This window comes from Pantherophis guttatus, chromosome 5 (genome assembly GCF_059756535.1).
Source record: "Pantherophis guttatus breed Tessera chromosome 5, ASM5975653v1, whole genome shotgun sequence".
In the NCBI taxonomy this organism is placed as follows: Eukaryota; Metazoa; Chordata; class Lepidosauria; order Squamata; family Colubridae; genus Pantherophis; species Pantherophis guttatus.
Genome location: NC_142067.1, coordinates 10,895,534 through 10,910,108, shown reverse-complemented (window position 1 = coordinate 10,910,108; position 14,575 = coordinate 10,895,534). Strand labels below are relative to the sequence as shown.

The window sequence follows — 14,575 nt, the reverse complement described above, 5'->3', positions numbered from 1 at the left end:
AGATTAATTGAATGTTCTGGCTTATATTGTGTAAATTTGTGCAGCGGATGTATTTTATTGACTATTTCCATCAAAGCCATTGGCAATTTAATACCACAGAAGGACCCATAGAGAATGTTTTTATCATATGTGGAGAAACTGTTACTTATCATAGAAGAGCTGAGAGATTGCTTTAAGCGAAGTTCAGGTACATATTTCTCAAAACAAAATCAGATTTTTCCACAGGATCAATCTACCCCATTCTTCTTTCTCAACCTGGTTTGACATTAGTTGTGCAAGAGCAATGTAGAACATCTAAAGAATACCATTTGGAGGAAAGTTGAACTCTATGCTATTAGGTAGCTAGGGAAAAAAAACACTCTGTTTGGAGGTGACATGTAGGTGACATTTGACATGAGGGATGTACACAAGGTATGAAAAAACGTGTTGTATCTGACATGGAATAAACTACAGATACTTCAACTTATGATCGGTCCTTAACCATGAAGTTAGGGCAGGCCTTCCCAGAACTATTTATGACCGGTTTGTGACGTTGTGTCACATGATCACATTTTTGGACACTTGGAAACTGGCTCAACTTTGATGGCCATTTGCAGTGTCCTGCAATCACATGACTACAATTTGCAACATTTTTTTTGTTGTTGCCATTTTCCAGCCTTTATTTCTGGTTTCCAGCAAAAAAATAAAAATAAAAACGCCCATTCAGCAAAAACTGATTTGTTTAATGTCCCCTGAGGGCAGAGGTAAACCTCCAGTTAGCCTCAGCAAGTCTCAAAAAGAATAGTAAGGACCTGTTGACTCCAAGGAATATAAATTGGTGGTGCAGTGGTTAGAATGCAGTATTGCAGGCTAATTCTGCTGACTGCCAGCAGTTCGGAAGTCCCGAGTTTCACCGACTCAAGGTTGACTCGGCCTTCCAGCCTTCCGAGGTCGGTAAAATGAGGAGCCAGATTGTTGGAAGGCAATATGTTGACTATAAACTGCTTAAAGTGGGCTGTAAAGCACTGAAGCAGTATATAAGTCTTAAGTGCTATTGCTATAAATTCCGTTCACCACTATTCAATCAGAACTGAAGAAGCTTTGGATGAGAAGTGAAATATCTTCACGGAAAAACAGTAAGTCCTGTTGCCTTTGGAAGAAGCATCTTTGGGACTCTATCGCGTGGGCTTCAAAAATTTTAGCAAGGGGTTCTCTGGGTGCTGGGTGGGCGTGGCCATGGTGGGCGTGGCCTAGTCAGCCTCTTGCACCACAGCGGGTGGGAGCATTTTTGCCCTCCCCAGGCTCTGGAGGATTTCCTCGAGCCTCTGGGAAGGCAAAAATAGCCTTCCAGGCCCTGGAGGCCAGAAACGGGCCCATTTCCAGCCTTCCCAAATTTCCAGTAGGTCTGTTTTTCACCCTCCCCGAGCTTCCGTGCGCACCCTGCACTTACCTGCATGCAAAACGGGCCACGTGGGGAGGGGCGGGGCAGGGTGGGTGGGGCCAGCCAGGAGTGGGGTTTGGGGGTTCTCTGAACTGCACAGAATCTTAGCTAGAGGTTCTGAACCCCAGCAGCCCACCCCTGGACACTACCACTTACCTCGCCTCCACGAGCTTCCTGAGGTGCAAAATCCACCACTCCAAATTTTCCCAAGGCCCTCCCTCTTTAGCTAATGGCCAGCACTGATGGCCCACCATAGCATGTCTCCCTCCCTTGCCTGCCCCACAATTCTTTCCATGTATCTTCTCTCCCTCCATACTTGTGCTACTGCTTCTCATATTGCAGTATCTTCCACTCAGCCAACCATTTCGTCTTCCCCCTCCCACACACCCACCTAAATTCCCCATTTATGCTCCGAAGAAAAACAGCCATATGCAAAGAGCAAAACAGCTTCGTTGTATTTTGCGCATAATCCAAAACATCAAAGCGGCCACGGGCTGTCTGAAATCAGCTACTCCGTTCACAGGCCAGTTTATGAACGGAACAATGTTGACATCCTCAGGCTCCATCACTTGAAGCTAGATGTTTTGGGACTGCCTTAAGTAGCGAAAAATGCAGAAAGTCCTTGACTTGCAACCAGTCATTCAGGAACCTTTAAAGTCAGAGCAAAGCTGAAAAAAGTGACTTGCAACTGGTCCTGGCACTTAATGAACATGTTGCAGCATCCTCACAACCGTGTGATCAAAATTTGAGCACTTGGCAATTGACACGCATTTACAACAATTAAGAGTGTGCTGTAATCCTCTGATCACCATTTGTGGCCTTCCCAGCCAGTTTCTGACAAACAAGGCTGTGGGGGAAGTCATATTTTTTTAACTACTCTTTGATTCACTTAGCAACTGCAATGATTTGCTTAACAACCATGGCCCAAAATATAAACTTGGACGTAACTTATTTAACAACCACTTTGCTTAGCGACAAAAACTCCAGTCTTAATTGTGGTCATAAGTCAAGGACTATCTTGCGGTCTTAAGGATTACCTGTATTGGAGTAAAGGGGGATTTCAAATTTTCATTCCTCTGATTCACTTGAATCAGAGGAATAGGACAAGAAAATCCTGATCATGTTACCTAGTTTGGTAACGAAACGTTTAGAAACTAAATTGAAACAAGCTTGGAGAGCAAACCACTGCCAAAAACCACTTGATCAGTGTTCAAATCACCAGAATTGGAAGCATAACGTGCTGGGATTGTAAAATTGCACCCGTAATATAAATTTTCCGGCCATGCAAATCAAATAGGCCGCTTCTGTTCTACAGCCGTCGTTTTACAAAACCTCTTCCAGAATCCCTGCAGCGGCCTGCACAGTGAAGGCTGCAATAGAGATCTGTCTCTTGACTTCCTTCCAAGCTTTCTGTGGATCTGTCCTGCTGCCTATATCAAACAGAGCATCGTAGATCCCTGGGAATGACATGCCTGCGTATTTGTTGCGACTGCTTGGAGCAAAAACGATGTGTCTGCAGAGTAAGAAGACAGAGGCAAAAAGGAAAAAAAAAAATTAGCAAAGTTGTGCAAACTTAGCAGAACCGAAGAAGCTTTCTTGGATGCGAAGCGAAATGTTTTCAAGGAGGGGGGAGAAAAAAAAACCCAGGAAAAGTCCAATTGCCTTTTGAAAAGCATCTTTGGGATCCCATCAAAGATGGGATGCATCTTTGGCAAATCTTAACTCTAAATGTCAGCCTTTTAAAGTGCCTTCTGCGAAAGCTTGCAGGAACAATGTTTAGCAAGGTATAAGAAAACAACAGGACAGCCTGAAACATCCTTAACAAAACTGCCTGAAATCAAAATGTTTTTTTAAAAATAGTTTTACCTTATATTCAGTGGTGGGATTCAAATAATTTAACAACCGGTTCTCTGCCTAATGACCGCTGGGTGGCCTGGCCATGGTGGGCCTGGCCAGGGGTGTGAAGGCAGCAAAAACGGGCCATAGGGGGATGTGTTGCTGCCCCCCCCCGCGCGCGCCTTGTTTTAGGCCTAGTAGGCTTCTCTGAAGCCTGAGAGTGAAAATGGGCTGTGGGGGGGCCGCGCCACTCCCCCCATGCCCCGTTTTGGGCCTAGTAGGCCTCCTTGAAGCCTGGGAGTGAAAACGGGCCGTGGGGGGACAACACCACCCCGGCACCCCATTTTGGGCCTAGGAGGCCTCCCTGCACTTAACCTGGGAGCCAAAATGGGCTGTGTGGGGACTCCTGGAAGGGATGGGGCGGGGAGGGGCCAGCCATAAATTTAACAACCGGTTCGTCCGAACTGGCCCGAACCGGCTGAATCCCACCACTGCTTATATCAGAGAACAACGTACATTAGCTGTTTCCTGAAGCTGTATCAGCAAGAAGTTCACAAAGGGAACTTGTCCCTTACCCCCACAGGAGAGATTATATTTTAACTGAAACTGTAGTGGCACAGTGGTTAGAATGCAGTATTGCAGGCTAACTCTGCCCACTGCCAGGAGTTCGATCCTGGCTGGCTCAAGGTTGACTCAGCCATCTTTCCATCCTTCCGAGGTGGGTAAAATGAGGACCCAGATTGTCAGAGGAGCAATATGATGACTCTGTAAACCGCTTAGAGATCCAGAGTGTGGGGGAGAGAGAGAGATAGAGAGAGATAGAGAGAGATACAGAGATAGAGAGAGATACAGAGAGAGAGGGAGAGTGGGGGGAGAGAGGGAGGGTGGGAGGGGAGAGAGAGCTATGTTAAAAGGATTTTGTGGTTCCCGGTGTTTTTTAACACCTGATTCTCTGCCCTAATGACCGGCTGAGTAGGTGTGGCTAGGGGGTCATGTGGAAGTGAGTGACATCGAGTTGGCCACGCCCACCCAGGTTTTGTGGCTTCCGGTATTTTCTGTGGGAAACGGGTCCAAATGGCTCTTTGAGCATTTAAGGTTGCAGCCCCCTGATCTAAGTGCTATTGCTAGTGTTTTGCCAACTGAATATGGAAAAACATCTTTATTTTAGTATCAATTCTTCTGCCAAAAGTGCAAATGTTCTCGGCAGGTTGACTTTTGAATACTGGTTACCTGAGCAGCTGAACTCTTTAAACCCATTTGTTCATTCATCTCCCAACCTCTCCAGTCTATTATAGGTAGTCCTCAATTTACAAGTATTCATTGAACAACGGTTCGAAATTACAAACTCACCTGAAAAAAAGGTGACTTATGACCAGTTCTCACATTATGACCATTGCAGTTTCCCCACAATCATGTGATTAAAATTTGGGCATTGGCATAACAGCTATTTGTTCCATGGTGGCGCAGTGGTTAGAATGCAATATTGCAGGCTAACTCTGTGCGCAGCCTGGAGTTCGATCTTGACCGGTTCATGATAGAATCAGCCTTTTATCCTTCGAATAGAATAGAATAGAATAGAATAGAATAGAATAGAATAGAATAGAATAGAATAGAATAGAATAGAATAGAATAGAATAGAATAGAATAGAATAGAATAGAATTCTTTATTGGCCAAGTGTGATTGGACACACAAGGAATTTGTCTTGATGCATACGCTCTCAGTGTGCATAAAAGGACAAGATACAAGATCAGTAAAATGAGGATCCAGATTGTTGGGGACAATATGGTGATTTTGTAAACTGCTTAGACAGGGCTATGAAACGATGTGTAAGTCTACGTGCTATTTGCAACCTACCCAGACAGTTTCTGACAAGATGAGTCAATGGAGAAGCCGGATTTGCTTAATGACCTCATGATTCAGTAAACAACCGAAGTGATTCATTTAACAACCATGAGAAAAGTGATTGCAAAAATGGGGTGCAGCTCCTTTTAACCACCACTTCGCTTACCAACAAAAATTCTCAGTTGTTAATCGAGGACTGCTTGTGACACAGCAAAAAAGTCAAGTGTTACTAAGTCATACTTAGCAAAAGTAAGATCACCACAGATGGGGACTGCAGCCAAGAAATTAAAAGACGCTTGCTCCTGGGGAGGAAAGCCATGGCAAATCTAGACAGCATATTAAAAAGCAGAGACACCATTTGCCAACAAAAGTGCATTTAGTCAAGGCTATGGTGTTCCCAGTTGCAATGTATGGCTGTGAAAGTTGGACTATAAGGAAGGCTGAGTGCCAAAGAATTGAGGCCTCTGAACTCTGGTGCTAGAGAAGACTCCTGCGAGTCCCTTGGACTGCAAGGCGATCCAACTGGTCAGTCCTAGAGGAGATCAACTCTGACTGCTCTTTAGAAGGTCAGATCCTGAAGAGGAAACTCAAATCTTTTGGCCACCTAATGAGAAGGAAGGACTCCCTGGAGAAGAGCCTAATGCTGGGAACGATTAAGGTCAAAAGAAGAAGGGGACAGCAGAGAACGAGGTGGTTAGATGGAGTCACTGAAGCAGTCAGCGTGAGCTTAAATGGAGGATTTACTATCCAGAGGATAGTAGAGGACAGGAAGGCCTGGAGGAACGTTGTCCATGGGGTCGCAATGGGTCGGACACGACTTCACAACTAACAACAACAACAACAATTTAGCAAAAAGTCTCACTGCACTCAGATGCTTTACCTGTAGAATGGTCTGCCTGGCAAGCCAAGAGGATCAATGAAAGCTCTCTCGAGAAACATCAATTGATCGTTCATGCTCCGAACAGCAATGGGGCTGCAAAAGACAGAAGACAGAGGAAGGTATCAAACACCCCTGTACTGTTCAGGATAATGTTTCTCAACCTTGACAACTTTTAAGATGGGTGGACTTCAACTCCCAGAATTCCCCAGTCATACATGAATTCTGGGAGTTGAAGTCTATTACACAGTGCTGAAGCACTGTGATCAGTGGTGGGATTCAGCCGGTTCCCTCTGGTTCGGGGAAACCAGTAGCGCCGACTGCGGTAAGCCCCGCCCACTCGCCCGGACGTAATGCCGTCCTATTTAGCCACGTTTTTGAGGCCATGTGCATGCGTGGGAGGTGCGCACGCGAGTAAAGAGCATGCACAGAAGGCTGAGCATGTGGAAGGCACACGCCGTCATATTTGCGAACCGGTAGGGAAGGTAAGTGAATCCCACCTCTTGAATGTGACGCAAGCAAAACTTTCTCCTAAAGACGAACGGATGAACGATTATCAATAATGCCAATAAAGTTGCATTAACTTTTGCAGAAATATTAAACTTACTTATTCATGTCAAGCTGTGAAAGCCTGCGGTGAAAAACTGGTGCTACAGATGCAAAATGATTCACAGCAGAAAACAGGGCCTCTGCGAACAGAAAAGTTGCACAGTGAGCTTCAAGCTTTGGGATTTCTAGAGTTTAAACGAGATCGAGAAAGATGGCCCTGCACAGCTTCTGGAATTCATTTTAACACCATCAGACTAGCTCTGTTCTGGGTCACATGACCAAGATGGAAGAGGGTGGGGGGGCTTAGGCTGGAGGAGTTGGCAATGGATTGAGCCTCTGCCCAACAGCTTCTATAGGAATGCATGGGAAGAGGAGGGGAGAATATTTTTCTGGATTTTTTTTTCCCCCCTCAGGAACTTTTACAGCACGTTTCCTTTGCCAAACATAGGAATTAATTAAATGGTTTTTAAAAATCCTTCAGATTCTATTATTCTGTGGACTTTCTATGTGTTAAATACAATAACAGATGTGTCAACTTGCAAAGCTTTCAAGTTGCCATGAGCAGGAGGGAGGGAGAATTGATAGAACTGATTGACTAACTGAAGTTACATTCCATACATTCTTCCTGACCGCAATCAGAAGGAGGGTGTTGGATTTCACAGCCAGCCAAAGTGGTTAATTGGAGAATGTGATTTATGACATGGCCAGGGAGGAGGAGAGAGACAGGGTCATAGGGGAACGTGAATCTACGTGGGATTAGTTCTAACTCCATCCGAATATTGCCGAAATGGTGCTCCTAATAAATGACTGTATTTCTTTGAAGTTCGGCTCATGGCTCATGAATTAATTAGGGCATCTTTCGGAAACTTCACAGATGTTAACAGAGGAATTTGAAGATTAGAGTAATGTTTGGGTTAACCTATCGACTGTTTTCTTTATTTTTATAGATATAATATGATTAGATGTTGGGTTGATTTGCTTATTAGATAGATTTCCACATCTGGAATATTTGTTTATTTTATATGGCATTTTTGATCATTATGGATCAAAAACCCCTCAGATAAAGGGAAGAAAACCTATTATAGGGTTTCCTGCCTAAGGAGGAGGTTGGACTAGAAGACCTCCAAGGTCCCTTCCAACTCAGTTTATTCTATTCTATTCTATTCTATTCTATTCTATTCTATTCTATTCTATTCTATTCTATTCTATTCTATTCTACCCTACCCTACCCTACCCTACCCTACCCTACCCTACCCTACCCTACCCTACCCTATTTTTTAATTCATTTTTCAACATCCAGCTGGGGTGGGGTTTTTTATGTTTTAATGTTAGATTTATTTGACATTTTGAGATTGTTTTTTTCCTCCTTATTTTGTACACAATATATTTTTTTTCTTTTCGCTGTTAGTGTTGAATGTTCATTTTTCTGTTTGGGGGGTTTTGGGGGGGTTCTGTACTTTTTTTTTTTTTTTTTTTTTTTTTTTTTAATTTGATTTATATGCCGCCCTTCTCCGAAGACTCAGGGCGGCTTACAATGTGCTCAGCAATAGCCTTCATCCTTTTGTATATTTATACAAAGTCAGCTTATTGCCCCCACAAACTGGGTCCTCATTTCACCTACCTTAGAAAGGATGGAAGGCTGAGTCAACCTTGAGCCTTGGCGAGATTCGAACCCTGCAGTAATTGCAGGCAGCTGGTCTTAAGCAGCTTAATAACAGGGTGCCTTAAACCCTAGTACTACCAAGGCTCTTTTTTGTTGATAAAATAAATATGTTAAAAGAAATCTATTTATTTTATTTATTTATTTTATTAAATTTCTATACCGCCCTACTCCCAAAGGACTCAGGGCGGTGAACAGCCACAAGATAAAACACATAAATACAAAAATTTAAAATAGAATAAAAACGAATTAAATAATTTGGCTGAACAAATTTAAAATACCCCATAATTTAAAAACAAATTAAAATTTACATTTAAAAAGGGGAGAAGATTTAGGCCAGATAAAACCTATGATTTTATCTTTGAGGGGCAGAATGATGGTGAATAGAAAACTCAATCATAAATTTATGGATTCCGAGTCACGTTCAAGAGAAACCTTACCAAATGAAACTTGGTACTTCTCAAGTTCTTCTTTGTGTTTCTTGGCCTGGTCATGGATTTCATTAGCGTAGAGTTTCAAAGCTTCTGCATAATCCTGACAACGGAAGGGAAGGACTGGAGAATCTGCAAGCTCATAGACTAAGCCTGCACGTATTTGAGCCACAGTGAACTGTTTCTGGAAAGAGGGATCGTAAAACCGCTTGACCAGTTCAAAAGTCTCGTAGGTAGTGTGGTATACAGGATAATTACTGTATTTGTCCACTTTCTGTCAAAAAGAAAAAAAAAATAAATGAGTCAGTAGAATGAAGTCCATATTCAGCGGCAAAGTTTCAAATTTCCCTTCAGAACATCTCTTCAAAACCAGAGGTAAGTCAACAACACCCCAAATAATCAGAGTCAGTGGTGGGTTGCCCCCGGTTCGCACCGGTTCTATAGAACCGGTAGTAAAACCTGCAGGAGGCTCCGCCCACTGACCCTGACGTCATGAAAATGATTCTGCGCCTGCACAGAAGAGCGCATGCGCGCGCGCGTGAACCAAGCACGTGCGCGTGGCCCAGTGGTGAATTGTAAAATTTGTTACTACCGGTTCTATCCATTTAGCTCTGATGAAGCCATTTTTAGAAGCACTGTAGAAGGTAAAACTGAGTTTTAATGACTTTGCGGGGCCTCTTGGCAGTTTATTGAATGGTTCAAAAATAATGGTGTCGCCAAGTCAGACTCAGTCTTGCTATCTGCTATGGGTATGTAAAACCACCAGTGAAGGATGGGATTGGCTTGTACCATTTGCTCCCGAAAAAGGGGCTTGGTACGAACTCTGTCAATCAAGGAATTTTGACTGAAAGACTGTAGGAGAAGAGTCTTTTTTCGCTATGGTACCCACCCTTTGGAACATCTTGCCACCAGAGATGAAACCCATCCTTTCTGGCCTTCTGGAAGGGCCTTAAAACCTAGCACTGCCAACTGATTTGGGACCCTGATAGGGATACCCTATGCTGGAGATGGCTGATGGAGTAAGAGAGAAGACCTTGTTTCCTTCCCATCCATTCCTTTGATTTTTAGGAACCCCAGTGGCACAGTGGTGAGAATGCAGTATTGCAGGCAAACTCTGCCCACAGTCTGGAGTTCAACTCAGGGGTTCAACATTGACCGAGAACCCAGATTGCTGAGGACAATATGCTGATTCTGTAAACCGCTTAGAGAGTGCTGTTCTCGGCAACACTGGCTGCCAGAGCAATTCCACAAAGAAACACGCTTGGGTGGTGGTTCGAGGATGGTTTATTTGCAGCTAACAGCAACAGCTTGCTACCGATATGCTAACAGCAATCATGTCAGAGTTCCCGCATCGGCGTTTAGCGCTGTTTAAATAGCGCACTGAGAAGCCGGCATCCGTTTCCACCTTTCCAGCTTCCAGGGGCATCCCGTGCTGATGTCAGCCCAGATCTGTTAACCCTATCAATCCCAAACCCATCGCCCCACGCGATCCCGCTCCGCCCATCACCATGCAAGCAGAGCCCTATCCACGCCCCAAAACCCATCACCAACACCCGTGACGCGCGACCACCCCCTCCCGATCACACACACACACGCCGCTTTCAGCAGTCATTGTCGAGTTCCGTTAACAGCAGCAGATAGACGGCTCGACAGCTGTAAAGCACTATGTGGCGCTATATAAGTCTAAGTGCTATGGTGATTTTAGTCTCTATTTAATTCTTATTCATTTTAACTATTTTTATAGTTTTATCTTTTTTATCATTTTTTAAACTGCCCAGACTTGCTCCAACAGTCAAATAGGTGGCAAGTAAATTTAATAAATAAATTAATACAGTTTAATAAATAAATGTTAGAGAAGTGTCTTCTTCTGAACCATCCTCCAAGATCTACATGGTTCTGATTCCCCTTGCCTCAGAAGAGCCTTATAGCTTTGGCTGCTCTACCAAGCCCTGGGGGCAGAGTGATTTATAATGCCCTTGGTGACTGTTTTAGAATAGAGTTGGAAGGTACCTTGGAGATCTTCTAGTCCAACCCCCTGCTCAAACAGGAAACCTAATACCAGGGGTATCAAACTCGATTTCATTGAAGGCCACATCAGGGTTGTGTTTGACCTCGGGGGGCTGGGGTGGACATGACCAGGATGGGCATGGCCAGCTTGACATCCTGCAGTCCTCTGCCAGTGAAAATGGAGCCTGGGAGGGCCATGTGCGGCCCTCTTGAGCTCTGTTTTTGCTGGCAGAGGCACTGCAGGCCAGTCCTTCACTGTTTCCATGGCGGCCCCGTGGGACAGATCTAAGCACACCACAGGCTGGATCCGGCCCATGGGCGTTGAGTTTGACACCCCTGCCCTATGCCATTCCAGTCAAATGGCTGTCCAATCTCTTCTTGAAAACCTCTAGTGATAGAGCATCTTCTGAAGACACGCTGTTCCACTGATTAGTTGTGGAAATTTCTCCTCAGTTCTAGGTTTTATGGAATCCTCCTTCCCCAATGTGGTTTTTGACCCACTTGCTGCTTTATGTTACTACATTTCTGTTTTTAATCTCTACTCCCTGTAGACCACTTAAGAGTGGCTTCGGTGATTCAAGCAGCTAAGAAATAGATTCACGGAATAAAATAAATATATTGACTGCTCTTTCCAAAAAACTGTTGGTGACAGCTTTTTAAGCAAGCAGTTCGGCTTACCCGGTTCTTAGTGTAGCGGACTCTGCCAGACGCGATCCCTAATCTTTGAAAGAAAGCTTCAAAATCACTGCCCGATCCAAGCTTGTTGATCCTGGCCAGATAGGAGAAGGAAGAGGAGAATTCAAGATTCAATCTTCTTGTAACTTGTCAGGGTATGTAGATTTAATAGCTGTAAGCTGATGTAAGGTTGTAAGCGGAGGCAACTGAAAGCTGATGCAATGGGAATGAAGCAGCAGGGTTACTGCCACTTTAAGAAGCTGGGCAGAAGCTGCCTATATAAGGGAAGCCATTAGAGGGCGTCTCCCTTCTCCTCATGTTCTCTCTCCTCATGTATCTCATTGCTCTCTTGTGTCAGTAGATGTATGATAAGGTATTTACCACGTAAATCTGTATATATTTAGCTGTAGATAAAACCACTGTTAATTATCTCAAGGCTTTATGTGCTGTGTGCTGTGTGCTGTGTTTTGCTCCTGGGTTTATCTCATAATACTAGTTATGCTGCCTAAACTCTGACATAACTTTTGGCACTTTTATGTTGGGGATAAAAAGAAGGGATCTTTGCAGATTACTTAAGTATGGTGGTGGGACAAGTAACGGGAGCTCACCCCATTACACGGCACTAGGGATTCAAACCGCTGAACTGCCGACCTTCTGATCGACAATCTCAGCATCTTAGCCACTGAGCCACTGCGTCCCATTAAAAGTCCTCTTAAAACACCTCAAATAAAAAAAGGAGAGGCAGCAGGAGAAGACAATCTGAATTTCCCATTTCTCAGAAACAAACCACATCATAACCTCTTCTAGATTAACCGAAGATGAACAAATTTCTCTTAACTATGGATTTCTGCCCAGCTTGACCCTGAAAGATCTCTGTAACCCAGCTATTGAATTGGAAAAGTCCTGGTACATTGCTTGAGTTCAGCACTGGTGAACAATATAATGGGTGGCTTCACATAAAATTCAGATTAACAGACTACAATTGCTATATCTGCATAGCAGGAGACATTTTTACAAATGAACCGTTTTACAGCTTAACGTGATGACCCAGTTCGCACAACATGTTGAGACAATGGCTAGGTTTTCCCTATGGAAGGATTCGGCAGCATATTATAGTAGTCCTTGACTTACAACCACAATTGGGACCAGAATCTCTGTTGCTAAGTGAGATGGTTGTTAAATGAGCCGTGCCTGATTTTCCGTGCCACAGGTGTTAAGTGAATCACTGCAGTTTCTAAGTGAATCATGGAGTTGTTAAATGAATCCAACTTCCCCCATTGACTTTACTTATCGGAATCCAGCTGGGAAGGGGATCACATAATCCTGAGATGAGCTGTGGTGGCCCAATGGTTAGAATGCAGCATTGCAGGCTAATTCTGCCGACTGCCAGCAGTTCTAACAGGCTCAAAGTTGACTCAGCCTTCCATCCTTCCAAGGTCAGTAAAATGAGGACCCAGATTGTTGGGGGCAATATGTTGACTCTGTAAACCACTTAGAGAGGGCTGTAAAGCACTGTAAAGTGGTATACAGTTAGTCCTCGACTTACAGCAATTCGCTTAGTGACCACTGAAAGTTACAATGGTACTGAAAAAAGTGACTTATGATCATTTTTCACACTTATGACCATTGCAGCATCTCCATGGATGTGTGATTTACATTAGGATGCCTGACAGCTAACTCACATTTATGACCATTGCAATGTCATGTGATCACCTTTTGCGACCTTCTGACAAGCAAAGTCAATGGGGAAACTAGATTCACTTAACAACGATGTTATTAATTTAACAACAGCAGTGATTCACTAAACAAATGTGGCAAGAAAAGTCGTAAAATGGGGCAAAACATACTTAACAAATTTCTAACTTAGCAACAGAAATTTGGGGCTCAATTGTGGTCATACGTATGTAGCTATTGGTACAACCATTGTAAACACATGTCAGTTGCCAAGCACCGAAATTTTGGTCATGTAACCATGGGAATGTTGTGACAATTGTAAGTGTGAGGATTAGTCAGCAGTAACTTTCTTTTAGTGCTGTTGTAACTTCAAATGGTCACTAAATGAATGATGGTAAATTGAGGACTACTGTGTTTCCCCCAAAATAAAACCCAACTGGAAAATAAGCCCTAGCATGATTTTTCAGGATGCTCGTAATATAAGTCTTACGCCAAAAATAAGATCCAATTAAGATCGTCAACCAGACAGATGTATTTAGTACCGTATTTCTCTGAAAAAAAGACCCAACCAGAACATAGGCCCTAGCATGAGTTTTCAGGATGCTCGCAATGTAAGTCCTACCCCCAAAATAAGCCCCAGTTATGATTGTCTGACAGATGGGATGCATTTAGTACTATATTTCCCTGAAAATAAGACCTAACTAGAAAATAAGCCCTAACGCATCTTTTGGAGGCAAAATTAATATAAGATCCGGTCTTATTTTTGGGAAAACATTGGTATGTACACTTATTATCATCAAGAACACCATGCTCTAACCCAACTCCATTTGAGCCTAGCCTAGTGTGTTGCAGGTCAATGAGGGAATAGAAGCACACTGCTTTTACAGTTCTGCAGCAGATATAAAAACTATAATAGTTCTCCCATGTGTCCCCAGGGCAGGCGTGCAAATAAGATGTAGATAAGAACATATCTTACCTGGGTCGTTGATTATTTTCACTGGAAGGATCCTTCTCAAGCCAACTCTGATAGAGAGATTTTCCTTCATAGCCTTCATCAGGACTTGAGATCTGTGTAGGAAATGAAACTTGATCTGTCACCCATATTGCTACTTGAAGCATTTTAAATGCTTTAGATCCAAGCTGGTTGATTTGTTAGTTGATTTGAATACTTACCCAGCACAATCAAGACATTCTTCTAGTTTTACAAACTTGTTGTGGCCCATACGCGGCCTGTGCAGCTAGTAGCTGATTCAGACAGCAAGGAGGCTGGTGTGGTGCTGCACTAGCAGCCTGTGCAGCTGGCACTCGAGTCGGACAATGAGGAGGCTGGAGAAGATGTGGTGCCAGAGGCGGGGATTCAGCCAGGGCCTTCAGAACCTCCAGAAGCTCCCTTAAGTGAAGAGGACGAAGAGGAGGAGCCTCTTCTCAATGCAGGGGCGCGCAGAGCTGCCAAAAGGCAGGAGTGGCTCCTCAGGAGGAGGTCTCCTCGAGAGTAAGGCTTGGGGCTAATTGGCCACTCCCTTAGCCTATTTAAGGAGGAACACTGACAGAAGCAATTTGTAGGGAACAACTTAGTTCACAAAGCTTCGTGTCTTGTCTAGCT

The 14,575-nt window shown here is 43.8% G+C and overlaps 1 protein-coding gene across 4 annotated transcripts in view; it reads right to left on the bottom strand.

Annotated features, from left to right (window-relative positions):
- Positions 1-1,852: 1,852 nt before the first annotated feature.
- The window catches only part of NAALAD2 (N-acetylated alpha-linked acidic dipeptidase 2), a 56,326-nt gene continuing 43,603 nt past the window's right edge, over positions 1,853-14,575 (bottom strand). For 3 of the 4 annotated variants that reach the window (XM_034408284.2, XM_087894584.1, XM_034408351.2), the window contains 6 exons: positions 13,949-14,040; positions 11,302-11,392; positions 8,626-8,890; positions 6,584-6,665; positions 5,980-6,072; positions 1,853-2,933 (listed from right to left, as the gene is read on the bottom strand). In XM_034408284.2, coding sequence (XP_034264175.2) covers positions 2,744-2,933; positions 5,980-6,072; positions 6,584-6,665; positions 8,626-8,890; positions 11,302-11,392; positions 13,949-14,040 — 813 coding nt within the window. In that variant the 3' untranslated portion in view covers positions 1,853-2,743. The remainder of the gene's footprint in view (positions 2,934-5,979; positions 6,073-6,583; positions 6,666-8,625; positions 8,891-11,301; positions 11,393-13,948; positions 14,041-14,575) is intronic. The other variant, XM_087894583.1, reaches the window with a different exon arrangement.